Source organism: Schistocerca serialis, chromosome 3 (genome assembly GCF_023864345.2).
Source record: "Schistocerca serialis cubense isolate TAMUIC-IGC-003099 chromosome 3, iqSchSeri2.2, whole genome shotgun sequence".
Taxonomy (NCBI): domain Eukaryota; kingdom Metazoa; phylum Arthropoda; class Insecta; order Orthoptera; family Acrididae; genus Schistocerca; species Schistocerca serialis.
In genome coordinates this window covers 130,157,340-130,173,171 of record NC_064640.1, presented here as the reverse complement: position 1 = coordinate 130,173,171, position 15,832 = coordinate 130,157,340, and the positions used below count along the sequence as shown (strand labels likewise).

General features: G+C 39.8%; 1 protein-coding gene across 5 annotated transcripts in view; it reads right to left on the bottom strand.

Annotated features, from left to right (window-relative positions):
• The window catches only part of LOC126469828 (probable 28S ribosomal protein S6, mitochondrial), a 525,346-nt gene extending 509,782 nt beyond the window's left edge, over positions 1-15,564 (bottom strand). For 4 of the 5 annotated variants that reach the window (XM_050097120.1, XM_050097121.1, XM_050097119.1 and 1 more), the window contains exons 1-3: positions 15,450-15,531; positions 13,344-13,483; positions 5,033-5,194 (exon numbers count right to left, since the gene is read on the bottom strand). In XM_050097120.1, coding sequence (XP_049953077.1) covers positions 5,033-5,194; positions 13,344-13,483; positions 15,450-15,494 — 347 coding nt within the window. In that variant the 5' untranslated portion in view covers positions 15,495-15,531. Of the gene's footprint in view, positions 1-5,032; positions 5,195-13,343; positions 13,484-15,449 lie in introns of all 5 variants that reach the window. The other variant, XM_050097117.1, reaches the window with a different exon arrangement.
• Positions 15,565-15,832: the final 268 nt, after the last annotated feature.

Below are 15,832 nucleotides of genomic sequence, written 5' to 3'. Positions count from 1 at the left end.
CTTTTCATTTGGTTATGTTTTACATTCCAGATTACATAGACAGACAAGCATATAATGCATTTACTGAAAACTGAGGAGGAGAGCTACAGTTCGGTACAGATTTTGAAAGTAACTCTGGTATCCCTGCCTGACAAGTTTGAAAGCTTGTCAGAATGCATGGACCTAGACGACAGCTGCTACTCAGTGCTTCTGATATTTGCGGGTGTTGCTGCTGCCGCCCTAGTGCTAGGTGCATTTCACACCCAGGTGCCGGCCTATTGGCACCTGTGGCCACACTGTAAAGGTAGCAGCACAAGGGGCCAGACCTCAGTCATGTTCCGACTGCACTCTCGTATTGTTCATTGTACTCAAAGTCTAGGCTCTCAATTCGGTCTGCTATCCAGGCTTGTCATTCTGTCATGTTATCTTCATTGTTCCTCCATCACTGTTGCTGTCTTTCTGTGACTGTGACAACTGACTCCCTTGGACAGTTGGCCCGTGTCTTCTGGTCGTGCCCGATTTTGGTTACTGTAATTGGCGATAGGGAAAATGGTTAACAGTGTCTTATGGGCGCGAAACTTGTGCAACTTGTGGAACAGCTACAGCAACAGATGCTCCTGCAGAATTGCAACAGCAGTTAAAGCGGTAAACTGGTCAATCTTCCTTCCTTGGAATTCCTCAGAGACATTTTTAATACTAAATAACTTGGCTCCCCTCTTAAATCTGGTTGCACTAGCAATCTAGTAGGCATGTTTATTGCTGTTGAACTATTATTGACAATGTTTCCATGTGGTTGCATCACACATTGAGTTTCATCAATGCTGCAAGCAGCTGAGGCAGTCATATTACTCATGAGTGATGGATTTGTAAGGACTGAGTCGCCGTTGTGATTTCACTGGCGCAAACCCATCTTGTAAAACCTCATAAGCAGATTCCGTGATTCGAGACATGTTGGTTCAATTGGTCCCCAATCTAGAAGTACATACTGCAGCCCTCAGGCAGGACAATCTTTTCTTGAATGATATTTTGAAAATTGTGCACTCTTTTGAGGTCACCCAGGTGGCAAATGAATATCTTATGGCAAGAGTTCAACCACAACCAAGGTGTCGAAATTCTCGCAAGTCCTTTTCCCGACGGCATTGTCATGATTCATCACTTTGAATGGGTTAGTGGCCTGTGAGCAGCCAAGCACACCGCATCAGTGTAAGCAGCAGGGTCTTCCATGTTGTCCTGAGTGTTTCACACTGCACTAACATGCAGACTGACAGATCATTGGACACACTGCACCCATTGTTGAAAGGGCTGAGCATCTCTGAACTGTCTGCTGTCAAGCATCGGGACAGTCAAACCCCACTCCACATTTGTGTCAAGTGACAATGCGTGAACTACACAACATTGTTCCCCAAGGCAATCCTCCCATCACCAAGCTGTCTACTGATCTCACAACTGCACATCAGGATGTTTGTTTGTAAACATGGGAGTGATGGTTTCCCTTGTGAACCTCCCAACATATGCTCACCTGGGTTACTCAGCATTGTCCCCGACCTCCTGCAAGTTGTCTGTATATGGTGACAGATCAACTCTCCTCAGAGGTTAGTTCACAACTACAGCAGCAAACAAGGAGGTGACATGGCTGATAACACTGTTTGTTGCCAACAGTCATTCAGTTGGAAATGTTTTCAGCCTGGATGCCTTCTCACTGTTTGTGTTCTTCATCACGGACAAAGTTCACATTCCAGACACGGTTCTCTTTCAGGAACTTGTCTCTGTTTGGCCCTGGCCTGGGGAGCACCACCATTTTGAGGCATATATTTCTATATGTCCAGATAAAATGCACTGTTTATGTCAGGCATGTGCACTTCCAGTCTCCCTACGGCCAGCCGTTAAGCTCAAATTCGATCGGCTTCATAAAGCTAGGGTAACTGAACCTGTCTAGACTAGTGCTTGGTCCACACCACTGGTAGTGGTTACGAAACAGAATGAATCCTTCCAGCTCTGTGGAGATTTTGGGACAACAAACAAGTACATGTTGAAACCTACTTCATATCTTATCCGGAGAATCTCCTCATGAAGCTTGTCAGTGCTTATTTACAGATCCCACTGGATGAGGAATCACTATGTTTTATTGTCATCAATACACTCTTTGGTTTGTACAAATACAAATGTTTGTCCGTCACATTCTCTTCCATTATCGTAATCTTGAAGAGATATCTGGTAAAGTTAAATATATTCATTCCAGCTTGTACCAATTACCTAGATGATCTATTTCCTATGTTGTTAATGCAGAGCTAAAGTGATGCCTACAAAAATGTCAATTTTTTTAGTAGCAGGTGGAATACCTTGGACACATGCTCAACAAAAATGGGAATCAGCCCACTGGCTGAAACATTAGAGCTGTTGACTCTCTCCCACATCCTCAAAATCTACAGGAGCTGCAGGCTTTTCTGGGTAAAGTGAATTATTATTCTAAGTTCCTCCTGCAAGCACCACACATTGCACACCCTCTCAAGCATCTGCAGAAGAAGCGCATTCAGATACAGAGTTCAACTGTCTATGAACATGCTTTTTCAAGCTGAAGCACAAGATACACTTGGCACCTTTCCTTACACCTTTTTCTCCATCACATCCCCTTGTTTTGGCTGTTGATGATTCCCCATATGGCATTAGCGGTGCTGGGGCATTGTAATGGAGATGGTACTGAGCAACCCATCACCTACGCGTCGAAGACATTGACGCCAGAAACTAATCACAGATCGAGGCAGAGGCTTTGGCAATCATCTATGCCATTAAGAAACTCCATGTGTACCTCTTTGGGACAAAGTTTATCCCCATTACTGGTCACAAACCATTGGTAGCGCTCTTTGGGCCACACTCCCAGCCTGCAGAGCAGATAGCTCAAAGGCTCCAGTGCTGGGCTTTTTTCCTTAGTTCTTAAAATTACACCTTTAAGTACAAGCCAACTGTGCAACATGCAAATGCAGATGTGCTGTCTCAACTACCCTCAGGACCAGAGCCGGTGTTTGACCAACAGGGAATCTTCTGTTTCCACATTGATACAAAATGACAATGCACCTTGGATGGGATTTCCATTACTGCTACTCACATTGCTGCAGACATGCTCTGTGACCCTATCCTATGGTCTGTTGTGCACTATGTGTTACATGGGCGGCCCACTTATTTTTCCAAATCTACTGAGCCAGAACTCGGGGTCTGGGATCACCTTTGTCATTGTTTGTCCGCTGTCTTCGATATTATGCAGCTGGATGAGGAAGCAGATATTCACCGTGTTGTCATGCCAACTACATTACTCCACTTCAGTCTTTTTCGCCCTGCCCCACTCCCCATTGACCCTGGGGCCGCATTCACCTGGGCTTAGCTGATCCCATTCTCCCTACATGGCTCATTGCCGTGGATGCTTATTCCATCTACCCTTATGTGGTTAGCATGGCATCCATCACTAGGACCACCACACTCAATGCAGTTACCTGGATTCTCATCATCAAAGGGCTTCCCCACACTCTTTTGTCTGAGAACGGACCCCAATTCATGGTGATGGCCTTGAACAGTTCTGTAATGTCAATGAAATTAAATACTTGTTTAGCCCACCTTTTCACCCATTCTTCAATGGTGAAGTGGAGAGGGTGGTGTGTACATTTAAACAACAAAAGTTGACAGCATTGGGCACACCCAGCACCACAGCAGCACTAACAATGTTTCTCAGCACCTACAGGACCACTCCTGTGCTTGACTGTAACACAGAAGAGCTCCTCCATGGTTAAACAGCCACACAATTTTCCTCCAACTCCTGGCACGACAGCCCTCAGAATCCCAGATCTGACAAGCTGAATGATACCACCCAGGTTCAGCTGTTTGGGTGCGTTCACATGGAACAAAACCTTTGTGGATGCCAGTTACAGTGGTGGCCATCCATGGCGGTGCCTTATGACAGTTGATACTCTGAGGGGTTTGGACTGTTGGCACACCAATCAACTCCTTCCCTACCAACTGACTGTGCCACCATCGGTGGGTCACTCAGAATTGGAACACCCTTTTGCCAATCCCTCAAGCACACGGGTGCAATTTGTGCTCCAGGCCACCATCAGTGGTTCCCGTGGATGCGGGTATGGAGGTTGAGACCTCACTGTAGCACCCATCCATGCAACAGTCATCTCCCACATCGCCATTCCCAAGCACATTGTCTGACATCCTGTGTTCCTTCTTGCAGCTGGCAGGCTCCTCCATCAGGACGCCAACCGTGCCAGTGGTTCACCTTCCAAAACTTTGTCCACGACGCTTCAAATGCATCAATTTTTGGGGGAGGGGGAGAGGGGGGAATCCTGGTATCCAGTCCCAATGAGTTCAAAAGCCTCGGCCCTCCTCCCTGGAATGCATGGACACAGATGACAGCCGCAGACACTGCTTCTTATATTTGTGAGTGCTGCTGTCGCCACCTCAGTGCTAGGCACAGACCATGTCCCACAACCCAACCTATTGGCACCTGTGGCCATGCTATAAAACTAGCAGTGCAAGGGCCCAGAACTCAGTCGGGTTCCAACTGCACTCTTGTATTGTTCACTGTGCTCAGCATTGGTTGGTTCTTGATATTGCTATGTCTAGGCTCTCAATTCAGTTTGCTCTCCAGACTTGTCATTCTATTGTGTTGTCTTCGTTGTTCCTCCATCACTGTTGTCTTTCCGTGGTTTTTAGCGAATCACCCTTGACTCCCTTGGTCAGTCGGCCAGTGCCTTCTGGTTGTGTCAAATTCTGGTTACTATAGTAACGTATTTGCAAAGGTGTGCAATGCATCTTAACAGCTGTATGACAAAACTGGGGAAATAACAGATCATCGTCTTTTCTACAAAAATGTCTCAGCATATGCTTCAAATGATATAGGGAATACACACAAAATTTAAATCAGGTTGCACCACCATTAACATTGTTTATTTGTTCTGTTCTTATTGGAGACAATGATCTGCCCAACACGAGGAGATAGGCTTATGTATAATATTTATCACAAATAATTTCAGAGGAATTATTTATAAAACATGATTACCTGTATGCTGCAGGCAGGCACTCCTCTTCAAATGTGCACTCAAACTCTTCTTTTTCATGTGACCTGTAAATCCTGGAACGCAGGACGTCTACATCTCTGTGAAATTCGTCAATCAAGTAGTCTATTGTTTTTGGTGAAGTGTCAAACTCAATCAAAAAGTAACTGAAAAAATGACAAAGTAAACATCATAAAGCTACATGGAAAAGCGTGGTCTTCCAATCAAACTGAAAGAAATTTTTTGTCCATAAAACACATAGTGATTTCAAAGGAACAATCAATAAATTACAACAGGATAGCTGGCACTGTACTCACTCTATAATTACCTCTAAAAGCAATCAAGAAAACTTTTAGATATGATGTTTCAACATAATCAACACAACACATAAAAAAATCTGCAGTTAATTACTTACTGACTACATGACTACAATTGATAATAATACAAAACACATGTACTTTTATGTGAGAGATGCAAGGCATATATGGTTTGAGGATGAATCTTTCACCCTGCAGTGGAATGTGCATTATTTTGAAACTTTCTGGCAGATTAAAACTGTGGTGGACTAGGACCTGAACACAGAACCTTGCCTTTCAGCAGCAATGCTCCAAAAAGACAAAGTTCTAGGTTTGAGCCTCAGTCTGGCACACAGTTTTAACATGCCATGAAGCTTCAGAACACATGACTGTTCTTAAATTAACCATCCCAATGATATGGTTTTGTTACATGTAAGATAAAGTGTGCCAAATGTAGTTCTTAACAGCTGAATGACAAAACTGGGGAAATAACAGATCATAGTCCTTCCTACAGAAGTATTGTTGCCTGACCATGTTGAGACTGTTGTTGCCACAGAAGATACGAAATCCAGTTACTTTTGGCATACGCCTCTGTTCATTGTACATGAAAACGGTTGTGGATGGTAGGTTACGTTCGGGGCCTGAAGATGACACCATGTGGAGTCGAAACTGGTAGCATGCTTTAAAAAGAATAAATAACATTAGATCTAAATGCAGCCGTTGGTTTTCTCATCATTATTCAAGTACTACGTGTCCAGCTGCAGTCCCATTTGATGGATTACCAGGATTCTTATAGAAGTGTATTTTCTGATTTTGAAGCAAAGCTATTAACTACATGAACTGAGTGCCTTGTAGACTATATGGGCATCTGAAACTGCATAAGCAGGGTGTACCCATTCATCCAATTGTATCCTCATACACAGATCCACTTCAGAAACTGGCAAGTAAATTGCACACTATGATAAAACATAACATCAAATTCAAATCAAAGCATAGTTTTTCAAACTTTGTGGATCTTGTAAATAAAATAAAACAGTCATACATCTCACACAGTACTAAATTAGTATCATTTAATGCCTACCGTTTATTTTCCAACATACCAGTAAAAGACTGTGTTGATATTCTGACAGAGATGATGTACTGGTCTGATGTTAAGCCTGTGGAAGTGGATGACTTGAGACTGACACACAGACACGCTTAGCATAAAAACTTCCTAGATCTAACTACTGCCATCTGTACAAAAACACATTGTTTCAAAATCTTTGGAAACACTACAGCTACAGACATGGCAATACCTTCTTGCTCGCAACACCCAGTTACACTCAAACATGCACTTTCTATTCAACAGCGCACTGTCTCTTATCCTTCCCTGTCCAAAGAAGATTTCAAAGCAGAATTAGACACAATAAAATTTATTGCCTCAACCGAACGCTGTAAACCTGCCCTGATTGACCAAGCTTTGCATAGGAAATAAACACTGATAATTATACCCCTCCTCTATGCACCGTCTGTTGTTCCTCCCAATGCCTGCAGGGTGTGGAGTACAATCCCATACCTCACCACATCTTGTATAGGAAACAAAAATCAAAAAGGATTCCACAGTAAATGTGCCAAGGAAATCAGATACTTTTTTGGTAGTGGTGGGGCCTGAGGATGGCTGCAATGTGCTGCCAAAACTAGTCGTATGATAGAATAAAGACATTCTCAAGATACAACTGTAATGGTACTTTTTCTTACAAAAATTATACTCCTCCTCTATGTGCCCAATGCTGTTTCTTCCACTTTTGCAAGAAATGATATACAATCCCATATCTGGGAAGGGGGTCACACAGTCTAGCCAATACACTGAAATTCAGCAAATATAGGACACCACATCACAGTTTATTTTCAGTAGTGAAGATAAGACCCAACTACTAGCCAAGAGTGGTGTATATACAATTGATTGTGGTAAGTTTTTTATTGGTCAATGAGGCAGAGTCATAGTAATTAGGCTGGTAGATCATGGACAGAGCTGGAATTGCAGAATTATGATTCTATATTTTCTAAGCACGTACTGACTGAGGGCCACAGCTAACAGCCACAGTCCCATGTCCTCCGCTTAGCAATGGACAAATACTGAGTATGTCTGAATTCCTGGAAATCAAAAATATCTTGTCCACAGTCCTGATTTAATATCAGATGACCAAACACAGCTCCAATACATCCCCCTCTTCTAAACTTAACTCTCACAATTTTACAATGTTTCCCATGCTGTCTGTTCCTTTCCATCCTTCCATTTCCCTGTATTTTTTATTTATGTTATTATGAATGCCTATGTGCTCCATATATTGTGTTTTTATAACTAATGATTCCAGGTTCTGTATCACTTCCCACGTGTAATACATGTTCAAGCTACTCTTTAATAATCTTGTCAAGTACTAAATTTATTTTATTGTGATTGTCCATACATATTCTGTTGTTACAATTGTCAATTCTATATTTTGCTCTGTTTCTGTATCACCTTCTATATGTAATACCTCTTCGAACTATCCTTCAGTGTTCTTGTGAAGTACTAATTTTATTGAGTCAACTGAAATATGCAGCACTGGTCACTGGCTTTGATTTATAAATGTGCTGTGTTATGTGAAATCATGGTCATCCAGCATATTTGAAATGGATGGTTTGAAGAGAACATTTTGCTGTATGTTGTGGCAACTTCTAGTGTAGAATGCCGATTTATCGAAGTTGCTTTCGAGTGCTACCAGTGTGTTGGAGAGGTGGCAAGTTGTTTGCCAAGCATTGTATACTATTTCTCTGCTTCATACTGAAATTGTAATTTTTGAGCTTTGTTAATGACATACTGAAGTGTGGGTAGTTACTAGGCACAGATTTGGTTTTGGCTTTGGAACTGTTAGTTTAGCATGTTGTTAATGGTCAGAGATCTAATTTTTGCTTAGAATCTGTTATTAGTTATGGATGTAGTGAGGACATTCACTACTAGATCATCGCACGCCACAGTGGGTGATTTATGGCCACCAATGAAAAAATTTGTCCAGTGTAATTTTTTAAAATGAGGTATGGTATGTGTGTTTCATTTATGTGCATGATTGTGTTTTCAGTGTATATCGAACTGGATGTACATGGAATTTTTATGAATTTGTGAGTTCTATTATTAGTTGCAGTTAATAATGTTAAATTAGGACTGGAGGGTATAGTGGATTTTATTCTAGCAGTCAAGTTAGCTTTAAGAAAATACTTTGATCTGCAATTTTAGTTTTTTGGTATCGTGGAATTTGTCCTAGACATTTTAGTTAAGTCAGATTTTTTATAGCGGTCAATGCAGCGAATAATAGGTTTTTCTGTACTGTGCAGTATGCTCTGTGCACACAGGTCAAGCTAAGTCTTCAACACTAGTTTTTGAAATGAGCTGTGGTTTCTTGACATCATGGACTATGTTATAGCAGTGTAGGTCAAGTGATATTTTTTATATTAGTTTTTTAGTTTAATGTTAATGTTTTTCTGATTTGTTCCCTTTAACTTTTATATTTTTAACTGTATTACAACTGCACTGCCAAAGATTAAATTTACTCTGCGTTATGTACCCCACTCTTCATGTGTAACATCTTTTTCAATGTTGGTCATGAATATTGTCCTATTTCTCACAACATCAGTCAGTTAAAATTTGATGATGGCCTCTGTAATCTGAGAAGCAATTAACAAAATAAATTAATACTGTAAAACACACACGACATTGTACTTTTCATTCACAATTACAATTCTTTTATGTATTACACCAGTACATCATTGGTGCATGACTTTTCTATATATACCGGGTGTTTCTCCTATGAGTTTTTTGGTGTATTTTCTCTGGTGTTTTGTCAGATACTACAATTTCATTTTTGCAACATGCAGCCGGTGTCAGCACAGACAAATTCTACTCATCATGTCTTTCATACGACACTCAAAGTTGACAGAATGTGTGTGTGTGTTCCCCGTTTCAAACAAAATGATTTCTAAATCAGCATTTTACATGCTCATTCAACAGAGCACTACCAGGTTAGTCTAGTGCAATAACTGTTCTACTGATGTGTATTAATAGGAACAGTAAAACACAAAGAATAATCAGTACTCCTACAGAGATTGAGTAGCGCATTTCTACATGGTGGTAGCAGTGAGTGTGGGTCAGGGCTGTGCTTGTCACTGCAGGAGTACTCGTCATTCTGCATTTTACTGTCCTGTTAATTCATACCAGTAAAACGGATATCACACTAGACTACTTTGAGACTGCTCTGTTGAATGGGCATATGAAATTCCACTTTATGAGTAAATATCATTTTGTTTGCAATGAGGAACAAACTGACACTTTCCATCAATGCTGGGTGGTGCATGAAAGACATGATGAGAATACTTGTTTGGGCTGACTGCAGCTACATGTCATAAAAACAAAATTTTGAATATCTGTGAGACACCAGAGGAGATGTGTCAGGTGACTCTTAGGAGACACACACTGTGTTTGTGAGGATTCCCAATAGACCATGTAACAATTTCATACCCAGTCAAGAAAGAGAGCCATGACATTCAAATTCACAGAGGTGTGAATGTTGATTCAAACCACTACCTAACTTGAATCAAAATCAAATTCAAACCAAAGAAAATCCTTCAGAAATGAACACACATAATGAAGTTAGACACAAAAAAAGATCATAAAATCCAACATAAAGCAGGAATGGAAAATACAACAACCACACATGGGAAGAATTCTATAGAAAGATCACACAAAATGCAAAACAACAGACACCATGGAAAAAGAACACTAAATATCCATGATGGTACTCAGAATGTGAAAATGAACTAGAAAGATGCAAACAAGCCTTCCCAGAATACAACAATAAAAAATCTCCTGAAAGCGTATATCATTTTAACAAGTACAGAAAACAGGCTGCAAAACTCATTAGGCAAACCAAGAGAAAGTATATGAAGGAACAACTGGATGCTATTGAAGAAAACTTCTGCAAACACAATGTGAGAAAATTCTACACAACTTTAACAAGGGAGGTCTGAGGGTATACATCTCAAAACTCATGCTTCAGAAAACAAGATGGAAACCTCGCATTAACTAATCAAGAGTACTGTCAGGAGCAGGTACATCATTTCTCTGATGTCCTTAACTCTCCTGAACCTGAAACAATATTCACAATGCAGGACCGCATCTCCACTCACCCAGAATCACTCCCACTAACAGGAAATACGGAAGTGTCCGATCCCACCCATCTGCTTTGACCCATGACGTCAAAAATATGGCGGAAATGACCATAAACCACCATTCCAATATGGCACATATAAAGTCAGTACGTACACATTATGAGGACGAAAATACATCGAAAAACACACACACACACACTTTCCACAAAAAGCCTACTGACACTAACGGGACAAGTGCGGGAAATGGGGTGTTTTTAGGTGGGGGCAAACTAAATATAAACAAATTTAGACATCCATCCCCAATACAAAACCACCAAAAATGACGAAAAAAACCAACATCATAAAACTCCCCAAATACCACTAAATACAATATGTGGAATCGGACACTTCCCTTGACCTATATAGCTCAACAGCAGCTCCCGATCCCATAAATTAGGATCAAACACTTCCCTTGGCCTATATAGCTCAAACACATCTCCCGATACCAATATCATCATACATAGCCACACATTGAGATCGAACACTTCCCTTGACCTGCGCACTGTTAATTTTATCAGTCATATCCATTCCTGAACAAAAACAACAGCCAATTAATTTTACTAAAATTACCACACAATATACAGCGAACAACACTAAATTAACCTTCACACAAAATCGTTATCTCACTGAAACGAATTCCACTACAAACACAGCCGACACTTGAATAATTCTGGATAATGAGCAAAAGCAAACTGAGCCCATAACACCACACAAACGAAGACCCTGAACATACCACCAGAGAGCACAACAAACCACAACACGACGACATCTACAAACACGTCACACTCACAAACCAAACTCCGCGCCGTCATGACGTCACACACGACAACACCCTTACGTCAGAGGTCAAAGCCGACGCGTGGGATCAGACGCTTCTGTCGACCCAACAAACACACAATGAGATCCACAAACATATAACTAAATGAAGAAACAATAGGATATCTGGTGAAGACAGTATCATTGCAGAACTACTATAAAACTTTGGAAGAAAATCGTTACAGGTACTTACATAACAATCACAACCATCTGACAAACAGAAAAACTTCCTGACAACAGGAAATGTGCACTTATCTATCCACTGCCCCAGAAATGGTATAGGGCAATCAAAATTTTCTCAGTGTGCTTACTTGAGAGAACAGTTGGAACACAAAATTGGTGAATACCAGGCAGGTGAATACCTGGTAGGTAAAACTTTAGGTAAATTGTTGCCATCACATGTTGTTTCAACATTTGAGTGCTAGAGATGCTGACAGCATTTTCCCCAAACTTAGTCATTATTGATTTCTACATCTTCTGAGAGGAGGAGGAGGAGGAAAGCTTACACACACTAATAGGTGAAAGTTATGAATTTCATTTATTTGTTCTCTGGTAGTGCGATACCTGCTTAATGCTGAAAAGTGGAACCAGGAAGCTCTCACCTAATTGGATGTGAGAAACAACATAAAAACTATGACAGGGCAAACAAGAATGTTGCATGTCCTTTAATCCAAAAGTATTTACATTCTACAAGCCCTTTAATTCAAAAGTATTTACACTTTGGTTAATATTGTAAAGCAACACTCAAATGGTATGAATCATATTCCTGACCTAAGAACCAAATAATCACCAAATTCTGTCATCATGTGAGTACTATAAAACACTCCCAGAGTAAGGGCAATTGCATAACAGTGGATGGATCATCACAGCCATTATTACTGGTTGCCTTGAGAAGAAAGAAGCTCAACATCAACTTCTCTGCACCGATTATCTGTGTGGTAAAGAGAAAATTGTAATACTTTATATGGTGCCATCCATGTGCTCAGTTTGAAGTGTATGTTGGTAATGTCTGTTGCGAGTAACAATGTTGTAACAGCTGATTCGTGTAACCAATGATGTAACAATTTATTTTCATTTTGATCACGAGAGGAGACATATTAACTACTTAACATAACAACCTAGGTCTTTTGATATAACATCGCAGGACTCTGCACACAACACCACAGTGAATAATGTAAACCAAATTACCTGCTTTCAAGCTAATATGGGGCACTGGCTGCACTACAGATTAGTCTGTCACCACAATCAAGATTTCACATCGACAACTGTAGGTTCACGAACTCGGAAGCAAGCTGTTGCCTTCTGACATTAACATATGGCTCTGAGCACTATGGGACTCAACTGCTGTGGTCATAAGTCCCCTAGAACTTAGAACTACTTAAACCTAACTAACCTAAGGACAGCACACAACACCCAGCCATCACGAGGCAGAGAAAATCTCTGACCCCGCCGGGAATCGAACCCGGGAACCCGGGCGTGGGAAGCGAGAACGCTACCGCACGACCACGAGATGCGGGCTCTGACATTAACAAAACTGTCACATGCCAACCTAACCTAGACACTGGTTTCTGCTACAGCTCAGTCTAGACAAAATCATTAATGTGGCGTGCTATGATACCTCTAACACTGGAGAAAGTTTATATAAAATAAAATGCCAATGAAGCTTTTAAGTACAGAGAGAAATGTGTATGAAACATGCGACAGCGAAGTTCACAGCTTCTTTGGATACTACTGAGATTTTACAGCAAAAAAGTCAGAGTGGAAAGTGTTTGGACATAAAGTTTAGTTACAAATTTTGCTTCCTACAAATTGTTTATGCCAAAAGTACATTTGTCAGTTATCATATGACAGACTCTGTTATGAACCACATACAAAAATTTTAAAATACACCTCGTGTAGAAGTATGAGGCAGCACAAAAATTCTCAATATAAAGCATTTAGTTTACAGTAACAGTCAGGATGAAAAATGGAAAAATAACATTACCTGGCTTTTTTCTCAACAAGACCATGCTTTCTAATTTTGAAAGGCAACTGGCGTGTCCCAAGATTTTCAATCTTTCGTATGACACCACCTTTATCAAATATTGTTTGACTTGCACGTTTCAGTACAACAAATGTTTCTGGCTGAAATGAAGAACAATACATTTAATATCCAAATGTAGTGCCTCAGAGTGAGAAGCACAGCACAAGAACAAAGCAGTCTACCATAACTATCCAAATATTTAATACAAATTATTTGATATTTGTCAGTGACAATAGCTGTGCTGAGAAAAAATAAGAATGAAACAAGGGAAAAATTGTGATAACAGAAATCTTGTCTCTTCTTTCTTAAACATTTTTTAATAGGCTGTAACAATTTCTGAAGACTTTCAAATCTTAGAGTGTCAAACAATGGAAACTCCAGGTTGGAATAACAATATATGGAACAGGACAAATTGCTACTCAGTGTAAAGATGATGTGTTGAGTTGTAGACAGGTGCAATGAAAACACACACACACACACACACACACACACACACACACACACACACACATGGATGAAAGCTGCATGTGTATCAGTCTTTTTTTGGTGTCTGTTTGCAACTCAACAGGTCACCTTTATGGTGAGTAGCAGTCTATCCTATTCCTTGTATAAATCTTTTAGTGTTTCGTCACACAGACAGCACACACAATCAGATCTTTATTTTTTTTCATTAATTCACAAATTCTTCATGAGCACTGATCATTATGCAGTCTGCTTTAATTGAATAATTTATTTTCTCAGCCTTGGTGGTCCTTAGTAAATTCCTTTCCACATTTACACTTATATCTTAATTTGTATTTCCAGCTACTTCTCCTCTGGGTCCATACTGCAAAGGCCTCAAAACAATTGCTCTTGATATCTTTACAGTTTTTACATTTTAGCACCACATTATGATACAAGCTACTTTATCTTGTCTGCTTATTCATTGCTCCACAGAATATTTTATTTTCTAGATTAAAAGGTCTCTGCAATTACAGTGCTTTTATTACTTCTTTGCATGTTTGTTACTGATTATTCTGCATTACAAACAAATTCTCACACTTATCTTTTTCCCACCACATTAATCTTTTTAAAAACTTGCCTTCAGACAAATTTCTTCTCCAATTTCTACTAAATGTCATTTCAATTTGAGCCAATAATGCCATACTATAAACAAATCTCATACATCTTACTTTCTTTTTCACATTTTGATGTCTCCTTCACCTTCATGAAGACATTTTTTTAACACTGTTCACCTTCTCTTTCTCAACATGCTGACTAACCTTCCAATTGAAAGTTTCCAAGAGATTTTGCACTGTCGTTGTTCCAAGGCTTGTCTGTAAGGCTCAGCAACAATCTCTGTGATTCGTGCACACACAAAGACAAGTTACACACTTGAGACACAAAGGATTATATTGCAGGCAGAAAATAAAATCAAATTACTATTGATCCTTTTGTCAGCTCATATTGTGAAATGTATTACAGCAAAATGGCTCAGCTTCTGTGTCACAACACTTCCTCCTTAGTAGTTCTACAGTAATTTTATGATACGCTATTGATGTTACGGATATTTATCATTTCAGAGTGATCTGGTAATGTCTATGGGCGAGAAATGCAGGTGAGGGCAAAATGAATGTGGTCTGAATGAGATTACTGTCACTCAGAAGCATACTGAACTGCTAATTTTAAAATACACCAGAGGATTCAATCATTTACACTTAATGGTTGTCCACATTCTGTATTGTATCTATTGCATTACGATCCATTCATATTTGACATTAATATCAAACTTCTAAACAACATAGGCAAAAGCCAGAATGTTACCGGTGTCTAGTTTTTTTCTCACATCTCTCTTAATCATACCCTGAAAAAGTGGCTAGAGCGACAACCAGAGCAATTATAACGATCAGAAAGAATGGCTGTTGTTTGATGCGGTTGATTATACTTTACAGAGGCATTTCTACCATGAAAAAGACTGGCTTACACAAATTACATTATACTACAAATTACAGTAGTTCCGTGACTTGCAGATTAACACTGTCAATTCAACAGTTTTACGTTTCCTTATCTGAGCAATAAAGTTCTTACCCGACTAAGTGTTTTAATTAATAATGGCATTTCATAAGTCGGCATGTTTGAGAGAATGTTTTCTTCGGTTGTAAACAAACAAAACTTCCCAAGTACACACCAAAGAACTTCGCAGTACAAGACGAAACATGCAGAACCTGTTTCGACAGCAAAGATCGTAAACACGTATCGTTGGGTGATCCAAAGGGGGGCTGAATTCTTTAGCATGTGTGTGTGAGACAGTGTGGAAAAGAACTTAAATTATGACGTCACTTATTTTATAAAATGTCACCTGTTTTATTTCTCAGAAAGTAGGCAGGAAAATGTAGGTAAAATGCAACAGAGAGTTGAAGTACGAAAATGTAATACTAATTTTAAAAAAATAATCATAAAATAAAGCTAAA